Here is a 13,513-nt window from a genome sequence, read left to right as displayed (position 1 = left end):
TCATATTGCCGGTGGTAGTAGTCAGACCACAAGAACAGGGCATGCAGCTGGAAAACATAAAATGTATTTCCAGTTGAATTCAGTGGTCGAAATGCATTAAAAAATGCTTGGAGCTGTGATGCTGCACGCAAGGGTGCGGGGTGAGCATGTGGGCTTGGTTAAAACAAAATATTTTGTGACTTTTTTTTCTGTCTTTCACCTTCTGGTAACTGCACATAAAATAAAGCACAGGTTAAATGAAAATTGAATGTATGTTATGTTGATCAGTGGGAATTGTAAATGATAATGCTTTTTATTTATCGGTTTTAAAAACAAAAAGTAAGTAAAAGGGATTGTCATTTACAATGCCAATAGCTCAAAATCGCATAAATGCGAGACCTATTGCATTGCGTGATTTTGTGTACTTTTTTAAATGAGAGCATCTCATATGGATAAGTCGAACACTGCTTTGCATTGAAAATCTGTAGCCGAGAGACATTTCCGGTCATTCATGGTATTGCTTGAAATATTTTTACACGTGCACCTTCGCTTAAAAAACATCTCCGCCAAGGGAGCCTGCAGGGATGCTCTGTATCACTGACAACCCCCCTCCCTCCCCCGCTGTTCCCAGCCGCCCTGTCAGCTTAGGCCACCTTGAATAACACCGGAAGAAGCAGTGCGCGGCTGCTGCGCCTCTTCGGAGGAGCAGGCAAGGCCTTAACCGCAGCAGTCCTAATATCCGGGGCCACTATAAGAATGTTTTTTATTTAAAAGGTTTTATGAGAAGGCTCAACCAATAGTGAGAACACAAAGAGAACTACAGCAGTGCTTTGTTCGATTAATCATTTTTTGTTGCGCATTTCTGATCCCATTACCATGAGTTTAAACAAAAGGGGAAAACTCTGAACAAAGGCTTCTCTGAGAACTCTGAGTTTGTGATCTCACTTCAATGTATCCTTCTGCTTAAACAAGACGGGAGTCGATGGGAATCCTAATCGTACCATTTTTATTTGTTTTAGTTAGACCTCCCATGTAAAAAGTCTGTCATTATGTTCTTTTCCATGGCATCCAATGATCTATTGCACAAGATGCAAAAGTGGTGCAGATAAGCCTGATAATCAGACCCTCCAGGATATCGCGATTTGCCGCGCAATCGGCACTTTTTAAAAAATGCCGCGATTTTTACAAAAATGCCCGAAAAAATCGGCATTTTTGTAGAAATCGCAGCATTTTTCGCTATATCCTGGGGGGTCTGCTTTATGTAGCTATCGCCTGTGAAAAGCCGGCACAGTTTGCACCCACCTCCCTTCTTCACTCCGATGCTGCACCAAAGCTCCTCAGATACTCAGCAGCATTGAAGCGTCACAGCGGGATGGCAAACCTCACACCTTTAGCCCTTGATGACCTGTTAAGAGGTGCTTCGAAGGTGACTGAGAGGGAAGGGCTGCAGGTTCAGGAGCTGCGACATCTATTCACATGCAAACAGCCCTGAATGTGTCATGTCTCTGCTATTTAGGGGGGGCTCACACATTCCATTTCTACCCAGGGCCCCAAACATCGACTCGGCCAGATTACACCCCTGATTACACCGAGGCAGCACGTGGTTCTCTTCACAGAGCGTAATTACTGTCACTAATTTGTAAGCAAACCTCGGTTCTTCAAACATGCATAATGTAATACAATAAAGAAATGGCACAATCGCACCCACATTGATTAACAGAGTATGGAGGACAATCAGTTCAATCAGTTCTCTTAGAGTATCTCCTGTAAGTACTGTACATCACAGTGGGGGATGGCATTTTGGACAGAGAGCCTGTCTTCTCGTTGTCTTGTGCAGGAGGGGGCGAGGAGCCCAAGATGATACTAGAATAAAGCATGCCCACCCCTGTACCCACCCTGGTGGATCCTGTTCCCTCTCCTGTGATGGCTCCTGCCCTCCCCTCAGTGATGGCTCCTGTCCCCCCCATGTGGTGGCTCCAGTCCACCCCCGCCTGTGATGGCTCCTGTCCCCCCATGTTGTGGCTCCAGTCCACCTACACCTGTGATGGCTCTTGTCCCCCCCCTGTGGAGGATCCTGTCTCCGCCCTGGGTGGCTTCTGTCCCAGTCCTGGAACGGCCCCTGCAGCGAGGGTGAAGTTCTTGATGGGCCTCTTCTCAAAAGGGCTCAGCTCAAAATTAATATGGAAAGGTCGGCGAGTAAGTAAGTGAAGGGATGGGTGAATGGCTGGATGAATTAGTGAAAGGGTGAATGGATGAATGAAAGATTGAATAAATGGATAATGAGAGAGGATGGATGGATTGAGGAGAGGGGAAGGATGGAGAGAAAATGTAAATAGCTGGATGTATGGGTGGAAGGGTAGCTGGATGATGGATGAGGGGAAAGATGGATGAGGGAAAGGATGATGGATGAGGAGATGGATGGATGGAGGGGAAGTATGGATGGATGGAGGGGAAGGATGGATGGATGAGGAGAAGGATGGATGGATGATAGATGAAAGGAAGGATGGATGAGGGGAAGGATGGATGGATGAGGGGATGGATAGAGGGGAAGGATGGATGGATGGGTGGGTGAAAGGATGGATGATGAGGGGATAGATGGATGGATGGTTGATGAGGGGGTGGGTGAAAGGATGGATGATGAGGGGAAGGGTGGATGGTTGGATGATGAGGGAATGGATGGATGATGAGGGGGCGGGTGAAAGGATGGATGGATGATGAGGGGGAAGGATGGATGGATGATGAGGGGAAGGATGGATGGATGAAGAGTGGGTGGGTAGATGGATGGATGGATGATGAGGGGAAGGATGGATGATGAGGGGAAGGACATATGGATGGATGGATGGATGGATGGATGGATGGATGGATGGATGGAAGGATGGCTAAGTGAAAGGGTCGATGAAGAGAGAAAGGGAGGATGGATGGATGACTAAAACAGTGGATGGATTAGTAAGTGAAAGGATGGCTGGATTGGTGAAAGGGAAATGGCTGAATGGATGAGTGAATGGATGGATGGGATGAAGAGTGGATGGATAAGTGTACAGATGGATAGGGTGAAAGGGTGGATGGATAATGGAGATGAGTGAAAGGATGGATGAGGGGATGGATGAGTGAAATGATAGATGGAAGGATACATGATGGATAGGTTTGCAAACGGTTGAATATGTTTGGAAATGGCTGGGCTTACTTATATACTATTGCGCGACCTCTGATGTGTCTGTAAAACGTACCTATTGTCCTGAAGTTTTGTCCTGAATTTTGAGCTCCTGTCCTGAATTTGTGTCCTGAATTTTGACCCTTTGTCCTGAATTTTTACACTCACCGTCCTGAATTTGCACCAATGCCAGTTGGTCACCCTATTCGCTGGCTTGGAGACGGAGCGCCGTGCAGAGATGTCTGTCCCTCAAGATAAACAGACAGAACCACTTAGCCGAGAGAGCTGAGGCGCACACGGGGCATCTGCAGAGGCGCACTGGACAAGGGATGAAGTCAGAGGGTTGAGCTCACCTATTGCAGACCATTTCCCCCTGGGAGTGAGCCATGGGAAAAATCCTAGAGGTGTCAACTTCAACCAGTCCCCGCTTTTAAATCGGAGACGATTTGCAGGCTGACATTTTGCAACGAAACTACAAGTACCAACATGCAGTTCGCTACTGTTTAACAAGTGACCACTTGGCGGTTTTGACTGCTCTTTCTCTAGTGCTTAGGTCTGTCGAACGGGCATCCGGTGGGATATCAGGTCGTGTTCAAAATACACTGTACTATTTAACGTGCTTACTAATAAAAGGGGCGATAGGTATAGCCATCATTAGTGCAGCAGGTACAATGGCACCAAGCTCTAAGGCTATTGCAAGACACAAACTGACCTGCAATGGTACGCCTCTTCTGGAGCAGGGCTTTGCAACGTGACGCATCTGGGAGATTCGTCACGTAGTAAATACCCAGCACCATGGTGCATCTTTTGCGCCGCCGCTCCGTCACAAAAGTGACGCAACGGCGGCGTAAAAGCAGCGCAAGGGGCTTGTAAATCTGCCCCAAAGTGTCTACATTGTAAAGAAACCAAATATACATAGCTTCATGGTGTTAAATAACTAAAAAAACTAAGATATCTGTGTTTGTTGTAGGAAAAATGGCCACATAAAATGCCGCAAAATTGCCGCTAAATTTCCATATTTGTGCCGCTAAATTTCCATTTTTGCGCCGCTAGATTTGCTAATCCATGCCGCTATATCCTGGGGGGTCTGCTTCACTCCGTGGTGGGACAGCACCTGGATAATGTGCTGCATGACTAACCACTTATAAGGTCCCAAAGGCGAGACCTATTGGGTATGCCAATGCTTGTTTTAAGTTTGGTGTTGTGTCAAAATTGTTTTCACTTAATATTTCTTTGCGAACAGCTCTGAAAAGTGCAGACAGGGATATCACATGTATCTTGATTTCCACTGCTCCAATAGTACAACATCTACAAATAAGGGTATTTCTTTGAACACTAGACCATCTACCACACACTTATAGGTTTCAACAAAGCCCAAATAAGCCCTCATGAAGCCTAAATTATTTTGTAATTGTGGCTTTAACAGTAATGTGTCCTGGCATACTGTTCGAGGTCAGTATCTCCTAGGTGGGTATCTTTTTAGATATGACATCAGCCAAGACCTTTTGATTTAAGTAAAATTATATTTGTAATACACTTACTTATTGGTTTGTTGTGTCAGTCATATTTTTCTTCCTCCCACTAAAGCCATTGGCTAACTTCACTACAAGTAACAGCATTGTGCTCTTTCAAAACAAACACATGAGCACACAAGGTTTCCTCAAGTGCAAGGGATTACTATGGCACAATTTGTCGTTTCAGACCAAAAAGGAGCAGCTCCTCCAACAATAAAGTTTTACAAAAACATGACAAAACAAATCAAGCATTGACAAAGCCAAAAAAGGGTAGCATCTGATGAAAGACTTATTGGCTTTGCCAATGCTAGTTACTTAAACGTTACAGTGATAAAGACCACCATTCCAAGGTCACGGCTTGGTTTCATAGTGTCCATATTAATCTCTTTAATTTGTTTCAAGTGGTTTTTGAAACACTCACATAGTGCCAAATACAACTTGTCATTTTAAGTGTGCTTTCATCATCATACAATACTTGTGAAATCAACTACAATATGGAAGTATGAAAAAAAATTCCAAGAACATGCACAGAGAGTTTACGTATAGTAAACTTCCTGAAGCACATACGATTTACTTGTGAGCAAAGACCCATCTTTCGAACGTTTTACATTGGTCATGTTCTTTGCTTTCTGTACATTACCATACAAGCTGGTACATCAAACTAAAGTGAAGGAAATGGCACTTCTTATGCGAGTTTTTTCAGTTGGACTTTTGCATCTGAATCTGGGCACTGTTAGTTATGGTCTTTCAGGAATTAGGAGGCATTTTCCGTGTAAAGTAGTACGGACTATAGAAAGCAATTTTAAATTGACACATCTTTTATACCTCATAAGGAAACAGTACTACACTATCTGGAGGACATTATTTGTTTTTTATTTATTTGAAAAGTTTTATATAGCGCTGGCTAGACCCTGAGGTATCAGAGCGCTTTACATGAGGATCAGCAAGTTACAGGATACAGAGTTATATCATTTGAATCAGCGAGTTATCGGTTACATAGTTACATCAGTTTGAATCAAGAAACAGAGGGAGAAGGAGGGGGAGGGAAAGGAGACACGGACAGGGAGACGAGAAAAACCATGTCAGATGACCGGCTGGGTAGGTGACGGCCAAGGGGCCAGACTCCTCTATAGCTGCATAGGACAGGTCCGCCGCGCCTCGGCCAAGGTTGCTCAGGCTCCGCTGTAGGTATCTACATCAGTTGAATTAGCGAGTTACGGGATACATAATTACATCAGTTAGAATCACCGAGGAGGGAGGAAGGGGAGGTAAGGAGACACAAACGGGGGAAGACGAGGAAAACAATGTCAGATGCCTGGCTGGGTAGGTGACGGCCAAGGGGCCAGACTCCTCTATAGCTGAATAGGACCGCTCCACCGGGCATCTGTCAAGGTTGCTCGGGCTCCGCGGCAGGTACAAACAGTTTTGGTATCTGCCGAGGGGGCGTCGTCATAGTTCCATCGAGCCCACAGAGCACATTAGAGAGCCCAGAGGAATTAAGGCTAAGGCTATGGCCAGTTCACAAAGGGTTTCAACAGTAGTAGGGTTTCATTAGAGGGACGACTCTTCAGCAGGGGTTGGTGCAGCCAGCAAGCTCTACATAGTCCTGATAAGGGTGGGTATAAGTCTTACCTCAGGAACACTTGGAGGTGTCCTTAGTGGGAAGAGCACAGCAGAGGGTAAAAGGTCCAGAGAATGGCTGAGGGCTGCATTGAGGCCAGAAAACAGTGAGTGAAAGCCCTGCTCTAGCCTCAATTGAAAGTGCTCTCAGCGGAAGGATCGTCAGCAGGGCATAGGCAGAGATCAGAGATGGGCTGGAGGCTGCGCTGAGGAACAGTGCGATTAGCTAGATCCCAAGATTGTGTGGCCGCAACACAGTGGAGGCTTCCAGAACGGCCAAGTGCACGGAGGTTGAAGGCATGACTGGCGAGATCTGGTCACTGCTATTTTGATAAGCACTTCTCAGTGGCTGAGGAGATCTGGTCACCGCCATAATAATTTAATGTTATTAATTGTAATTTAAACTTACTGAGCGCTCTATTTGGACATAAACCGAAGCCAGTTTTACCAAGTCTATAATCCTAGACTGCATCACTTTAGATCATGCTCTTAAGATTTCCTGGTTGCCTTATATAAATGAATCTATATAAATGAATCTTTTAGTTTATTTTTTGATCTACCAGTTACGAGGGACCCCGAAAGTAGCCTTTCTATTGTGAAGAGTATAATTAAGGCTTCTTTTGTGAATTATAAACTGGAGCGAAGAATGTGTGAAGAATACAGGAAGCAAACAGTAATGACTTATCTATTGAACGATTTGCCAGACGACTGCCAATCAAATCTGGGTAACCAATAGCCAGGACCATTTTGTCCTAACCAGACTGCGGTTGGGCATTGTTCATCACTTGGTTGCCTTTCCTGATATGAATAAAATGTCCTACAAGTTTGACCCCCTGTCCCTGTGATGGTGTATAGACACAGAGCACGCAGCACTTTATGTTATTGTTTTTATGCAGGTTTGAGGAGAAGTTACTTAAAACCAATTTTATTGCACAAAATATCAAGGATTTTAAAATCACTGCACGCCATATATTTGCACTTGAGTATCCTTTTGTATGTTTTAGTACTGCACTTTATATTTGGGGTGCTATACATCTCAGGAAAGGCATTGTATAGTAGTAGTACAAATTTACAGGGCCTATATACAGGTCACATATTTTATGATCTTTTATGGTATCAGTTTTTGTGCCGAATAAAGAATTTGAATTGACACCTGATTTACAGGCAGCTCGCATAATCTTCATAAAGCAGGCTATAGGGGAAGTGGCCTGTGACATTAGTACATATAGGAGCGGTTAATCACTTCAAAGCCAATTACAGTCTATATTTGCAGAGGAGCAACGTGACATCCAATGATAGTAATTCTTGTCAAAGTTGCTTTAACCTTCTCAAGCCTGCATTTCAATGCATACAAAGATGGAATTACTGCACAAGTCCATGCTACGAAAAACATTATGGCGTTCAGGGTTATTCCCAATACTTTTCCTGCAGTGGACTTCCTCTTATCCTTGATATGTAACATACCTGGGAAAGAGCTGTCAGTTGACATAGTGCACATAAAAAGACAGATGCCAGTAATTCTGTCTTTTGGAGTGCTAAGAGATAAACTAATTAGCAAGCATTTTTAGCAGCTACAAGTAATGTCAGACTGCTGTATGCAATGGTCTCCGCCTCCATCCAGGATACTCAGGTACAGCTCGGTCAGAATCACAGATACTAAAGTATCTCTACGTGGATTGGCCACCTGGGACCTGCACTACACAACACAGACAGAGAAGCTGCCTGGATGGGACACTCAACCTTCCTGCGTGTTACTCTTCAGCAAGAACCCCCGAGAAACAACAGGAGCATGGAGGTAGTCACAAGGGGCAACCATTGCAAGAGTCACACTTTACAGAAACATGCGATATGAATTAACTTTTTTTTCACAAGCACTCAAAGCACAAATCTAAGACCCTGCCATTGAATTTTAGAAAATACTTATGTCGAGGTGTATTGAGTACTTGTAAACACTACCTTTTTAAAATGATAAGTCCTATACTGGATGACTTAATAACACCAGTTTTTCCTACACACCACCATGACATCACTAAAGTGGTTTTGCCTCTATCTGCCAACATGGAAAGAAGTTTAGTATGAACCACACAGTCCAACACCCATTTTATATTATTTTATAAACAAACGTATGTATTATTTTGTCAATGATAAGGTGAAATCTAAGATCCAGATTTAACCAGCCTATGAGAACAGCCATTCAAATCCCATCAGGGTGTCTATCAAGACCGGCCATAACAGTCACCGCAATTCCCATGGTTCCCTGTATGAACGGGAGCATGGATGTCATGATCATGTGACCCACTGGACCACTAGGAACAACAAAATTAACTAGACATGGTGCACACTTTAAAGACGACCACAGAAGGACCTAAAATCGTGCAACCAGGATCACAGTGGGGCTCTAAACTAGGTGACTAAAAAGCATGGCACACTTGACGCAGTGAGTACAGAGAATGGGGCCACGTTACCAATCGTCTTATACTTGTAATGACAACCTCGTCCTGATATTCCCCTCAACTTGGGGAACCATCTAAGTATTTTCTTGCATGCAGTATGAAGTGGAGTGTTTATAATACTCTGATGTAATTGTCTTGTGAGCTGAAAAAGTTAGCATGATCGAAATCAGTGCTAAGATGTGTGTGTTCTTTGTTTTCCAAGCACTAATGTATATATTTTAATGCAGCAAGTAGACATGCATTGTTATATGTTGTATTGTCTATATACTTTGCATCTGACTGACAGTTAGAGGACAAACACTAGAACCTATTTTCTTCTAGACAGGGCAGGGCCCTTTCCTGACAAAAAACCTTGGACCTTAAGTGGCCTGTGATTTAGGGCAAAAATATATTGACACATTATATGAGGATGTAGGGACAATAAATACCCATAAGCAAGCCTACAAGTGTATATTTGTAAACCTTACCTGGGACATCTAAAATAAATGGAAACTTTCCTAAAAGTATTTTTATGTTATAGACCCCATCAGTTAATATTAAGAGTGCTCCCTGGGCCCAATAAAGAAGCATGGCACTAAAACAGTGGGAGAGGCTCTGAAAAAAAACAGAGCTTGGATTCCTGATTGTCTTCAACTCATAATCTCTTGAAGAGTTTTGAGCTATATAATACTGGTGTATATAGATGTAGAAGTATGGAGACTGCATCATATACTCCCAGACTAAGAGTCTGCTATTTAGTGTTTAGACACAACACGATTCGTTTACACTATAAAGACACACTCAACCATCCATACGTAATTAGTTGGATAGCCTCTTACTCTACAACCCAAGAAAGTCTTTGGCCTACACCAGTGGTATGATTCCCTATAGAAATGATAAAATGCAATACCATCTGTTGGTTTTTTGCAAGTTCAGCTACTTTGCTCAATTGAAATCACGTCCTTATACTTCAACTTCATTCAACCCTTTATATTCGTTTTTTTCAACAGATTCCTTTCCATGGAATTAGTGAGCCATGCTCATTTTGTTTGCGTAGGGAAAGTCAATCGTATATCTTTACATTACAGCCAGTCGTTATACTTTCCTCACTCTGAAATGTATTCCACTTATTTTATTTTCAATAAATTCTAATCAAGTTGCTTTCTATGTTGCATATGTTCCACTTAGTTGCTTTCATTACATTCAGTTATATATCCTTGTATATTGCATTGGCACATGTTTCGCTTAAGGGTTTTTGTCTATTTCTGAGCATTGGCCAACTATCTTAGAGAATGGGGGACACGGTCAACATAATTACAATCATCATCTTGTGGGCAATATATTTTTCATTTTCAGTATGATTATAAGGATATTCGTGGTTGTCTCTTGTCCTATATATACCATCACATGGTTAAATCTACTGTAGTGGATGACAGATTACGGGAGAAATTATTACTTACTGCAAACAGAATACATTAATGTTTTGGATGACCTTGGTTGAGAGTATTTTGAAAGTTGGAATAGAGAGGACATTACATAAACTTATCTTCAATTAAAATGCTTGAATGTTTGTCAAGACAGAAGAAGAAAAGGACAAGACATAATTTATCGACATAGTGTTTTACAGAAATATGTACAAGAAATGTTTTGTGGGCAGAATTGTAGATCGCATTTGACGTCAGGTTTATTCTCTGGTGCACCCCATCTAGTTAGAACAGATAGGGACAGTTTTTACATCAGGCTTTCATGCGATGGAAAAGAAGGCTTAAATGGTTCAGGACTCAGAATAGACCAGAAGACACGATTACTCCACTGGAGTTACCTACACACAACTGTAGCACGTACATTAGGCATGAAGGAAATGAATATTTCTGTGGCACTCCTGCAACTTTTATTTGTTTTAATTCAAATAAGTATTAATGAAAAGTTTTGTGAGGGACTGTCTCCTGTAGGTCAGGCCCCAATGAGGTTTTGGTAAGAATATGAGTGCCCTCTAAAGATGTATATGTCCACACAGCATACAGTCTGTGTGGTAATACGGAAATCTTTTGTGTATGACCGAAGCTCATTAGATACAGTAATACCTCACTTGAACAGTTCGGAAAAGTAAGTAGGTGTATCAGCACGACTGTTTCAAGAAGGATAGGGCATTAGTTCTATTATAAGCATGATGCGTAGCAGACGATAAGCTATTACAGCATGTGAGAGTCCAACACCCACATATCTAGCGGCTGATAAGCTATTATAGCTTGTGAGAGTACAACACCCACATTGCAGGAGCAATTTGGGCAAGGGAAAAACCAGTCCTTATAGTTCTAAAGACTAGCTGGACGGATTTTGCAGCAATTTCGTTCACAGTACGAGTCTAGAGTGGAAAAATATAGAAGTAATAGCTTCCATTTTCCGGTAGGATTCAAGATATTTTAAAAAACATTCTTAAGTCAACTCTTTGGGTTTGAATGCAATTACATTTTCAAGAAAAAAGTGTAAAAGACAAAAATATTCAACGTACTCACGTGCTTAAACCAACACCAAGTACAAAAACCAACAACCGCAGTGCCAAGGACAGTAGAAAGTTGAGCATCGATACAAGCATTTCCTTAAACAACGGCACAGAATGGGAGAGATGTACAGCATGCACTTTGATCATTAATTCAAATCTTCCTAATCTTAGCTCTTTTAGAAAGTTCACCCTCTGCATTGGACGTTATATTCTGCTTAAAGTTCAGTATTACCACCTTAAAAGATAGTAAATATCCTTTTCATCGTTTCAGCGGCCTAGAACACTCCAGTACCAATTGAAACAAAATAAAATGCTTAATGACCGCCTCGTCAAATTGATGTGCTACCCCATGATGACCTCTATCGAGTGGCCTTTAAATGCCAAACTCACCAAATGTACATGGTATACGTAAGATTAGCATATGACGCTGGGGCAACAAACACCAGATTTTTGACCTTGGGTTTCCTTTCACAAATAACAGATTCCAGGTCTATTGGTCGAACTGGGTCAGTTGAAGGGAAATAAGACTGCAACTCCCAGCTTACATTTGGTCATTGAACAGAACAGAACTGAAAATCGTCCTGTTGATTTTTGCCAATACTAATAATAAAATTAAATCATCCCCGTAGGCTGATGCCGCAGTTTGCTGCTGGTGAATGGTCACTGCATAGCAAAACTCGGGGAGAAAGCGTTAAATGAAATCAGTGCTGTGGGGTTCAATCTCAGGAAGTGCAAAAACATACATACGGGCACTTAATACTTGACGGCTCGGTTGGAATTATTAGCTTGCCAAGACTCACCCGATTTAGGGGGATATCTGTAGACAGAGTTGGACGAGATGTCCACTTCTTCCACCCCGGCATGCTGCCGGCTGGTCAGGGCCCCCATCGCCGACGTCCGCAGAGACGAGCGGTCCCTCAGCCTCCACCGGGCCCGCTGCCCCGTTCCAGCTTCGTGTCCCTCCGAGCGGTGGATGCAAGCGGCTCTATTCCTCGGAGGATGCTCTCGGTCACCTGGGCTATGCCCGTTCACCGCGGTGGCAGTCCTCTCATTGACATGCCAGCTCGCCCCAATAAGGCGAGAAGCTCCCAAGCCGCAAGCTTTACCGCCGACCTCTTCACAAACGATCTTAAAAATCCGAATGATTGCCTTTTCTGCTTAAACCGACTTCAATAAGTGAGGCAAGCGGGCAAGCTAGGTGATAATGATTGACAGAATAAGGATCGTAGGAGGAGGAGTTGGGTGGTTGGAGTAAGAGGTACCCATCCCGGAAGTGACCGCCCTCGCCAACCCGGAAATAGTTGCCCAGCAGTCTGGACCTCGGTATAATATCCCAGTTGAATTGTGGCGGAAAGCGTACGCTGCCCTTCTCGCTACCTTTTGTGATGAACTCGGCGCGGTGAAGTAGGCTTTCTAGACTCTCGGGGTTCTGTCAGACCTGCCTATTCACCGGGCGCCACCGAGTGTCACTCTCGAGCCGATATCACACGGTGACATTGAAGGCGAGCTGTAAACCACTGCAGAGAGTGGATTTCCATCTTGTCTTTTTTTATTTCTTTCCTTCGTTTTAATAATTTTTATAGCACGGTCTATACCCGAAGGTGCCAGAGCGCTTCACAATAGGACCAGTAACGTTACATAAGGAGAAAATTACAAGTGGGCATGTTGCAAAAGCAAACTTTACGTTACATGAGGAAAAAGTGACAATTGTGCATGTAACAAAACCAAACAAGATAGGAGAAGAGGTAGCAAACGATACATTACAAGAGGGGAAAAAAAGTGACAAGTGTGCATGTTACATAAGCATACACGATACAAGTAGAGGTATAATATTGCATTAAGTGGCAGACACTCAAAACACAAGAACACACTAGGAAGGCACTTCTATAGGCATGGAGTACAGAATTTCCTCTAGTGAAAGAACTTCCTTGAGGGAATAGAGAGGGCGTGAATTAGATTTGGAAGTGTCTCTGAAGGAGGAGAAATTTGAGGTCAGTTTTGAATGACCGGGAAGAGGTGGTGGTCCGGAGCTGAGGTGGAAGTGAGTTACAGATTCTCACTGAGTTGCCTGAAAAGGATTGGGCCATCAATCTTTCCTTTTTGAAAGTGGGAGTTTCAAGCAATACATTTTCCAAATTTCGTGATTATCTAGAGCCTCCAGAGAGTTTCAGTTTATTCGCCAAGAAGGGAGGAGAGGAGGAGTGCAAGGCTTTGTGGGTGATTCAGGCAGTCTTGTAGATAGATCTTGCCTCGATGGAAAGCCAACGGAGGAAAGATAGAATGGGTGTGATGTGGTCGCTTCTTTTGGCCCCAT

At 43.2% G+C, this 13,513-nt stretch overlaps 1 protein-coding gene across 4 annotated transcripts in view; it reads right to left on the bottom strand.

Moving 5' to 3' along the window:
* Positions 1-12,422, bottom strand: part of RNF157 (ring finger protein 157) — a 548,807-nt gene extending 536,385 nt beyond the window's left edge. For all 4 annotated transcript variants that reach the window (XM_086930701.1, XM_086930704.1, XM_086930702.1 and 1 more), the window contains exon 1: positions 12,000-12,422. In XM_086930701.1, coding sequence (XP_086786827.1) covers positions 12,000-12,087 — 88 coding nt within the window. In that variant the 5' untranslated portion in view covers positions 12,088-12,422. The remainder of the gene's footprint in view (positions 1-11,999) is intronic.
* Between the last annotated feature and the right edge of the window lie 1,091 nt (positions 12,423-13,513).

The sequence above is a fragment of the Lissotriton vulgaris genome, chromosome 7 (genome assembly GCF_964263255.1).
Source record: "Lissotriton vulgaris chromosome 7, aLisVul1.2, whole genome shotgun sequence".
NCBI classification, from domain to species: domain Eukaryota; kingdom Metazoa; phylum Chordata; class Amphibia; order Caudata; family Salamandridae; genus Lissotriton; species Lissotriton vulgaris.
The sequence above is the reverse complement of the archived record's forward strand: the minus strand, read 5'-3'. Positions and strand labels throughout refer to the sequence as shown.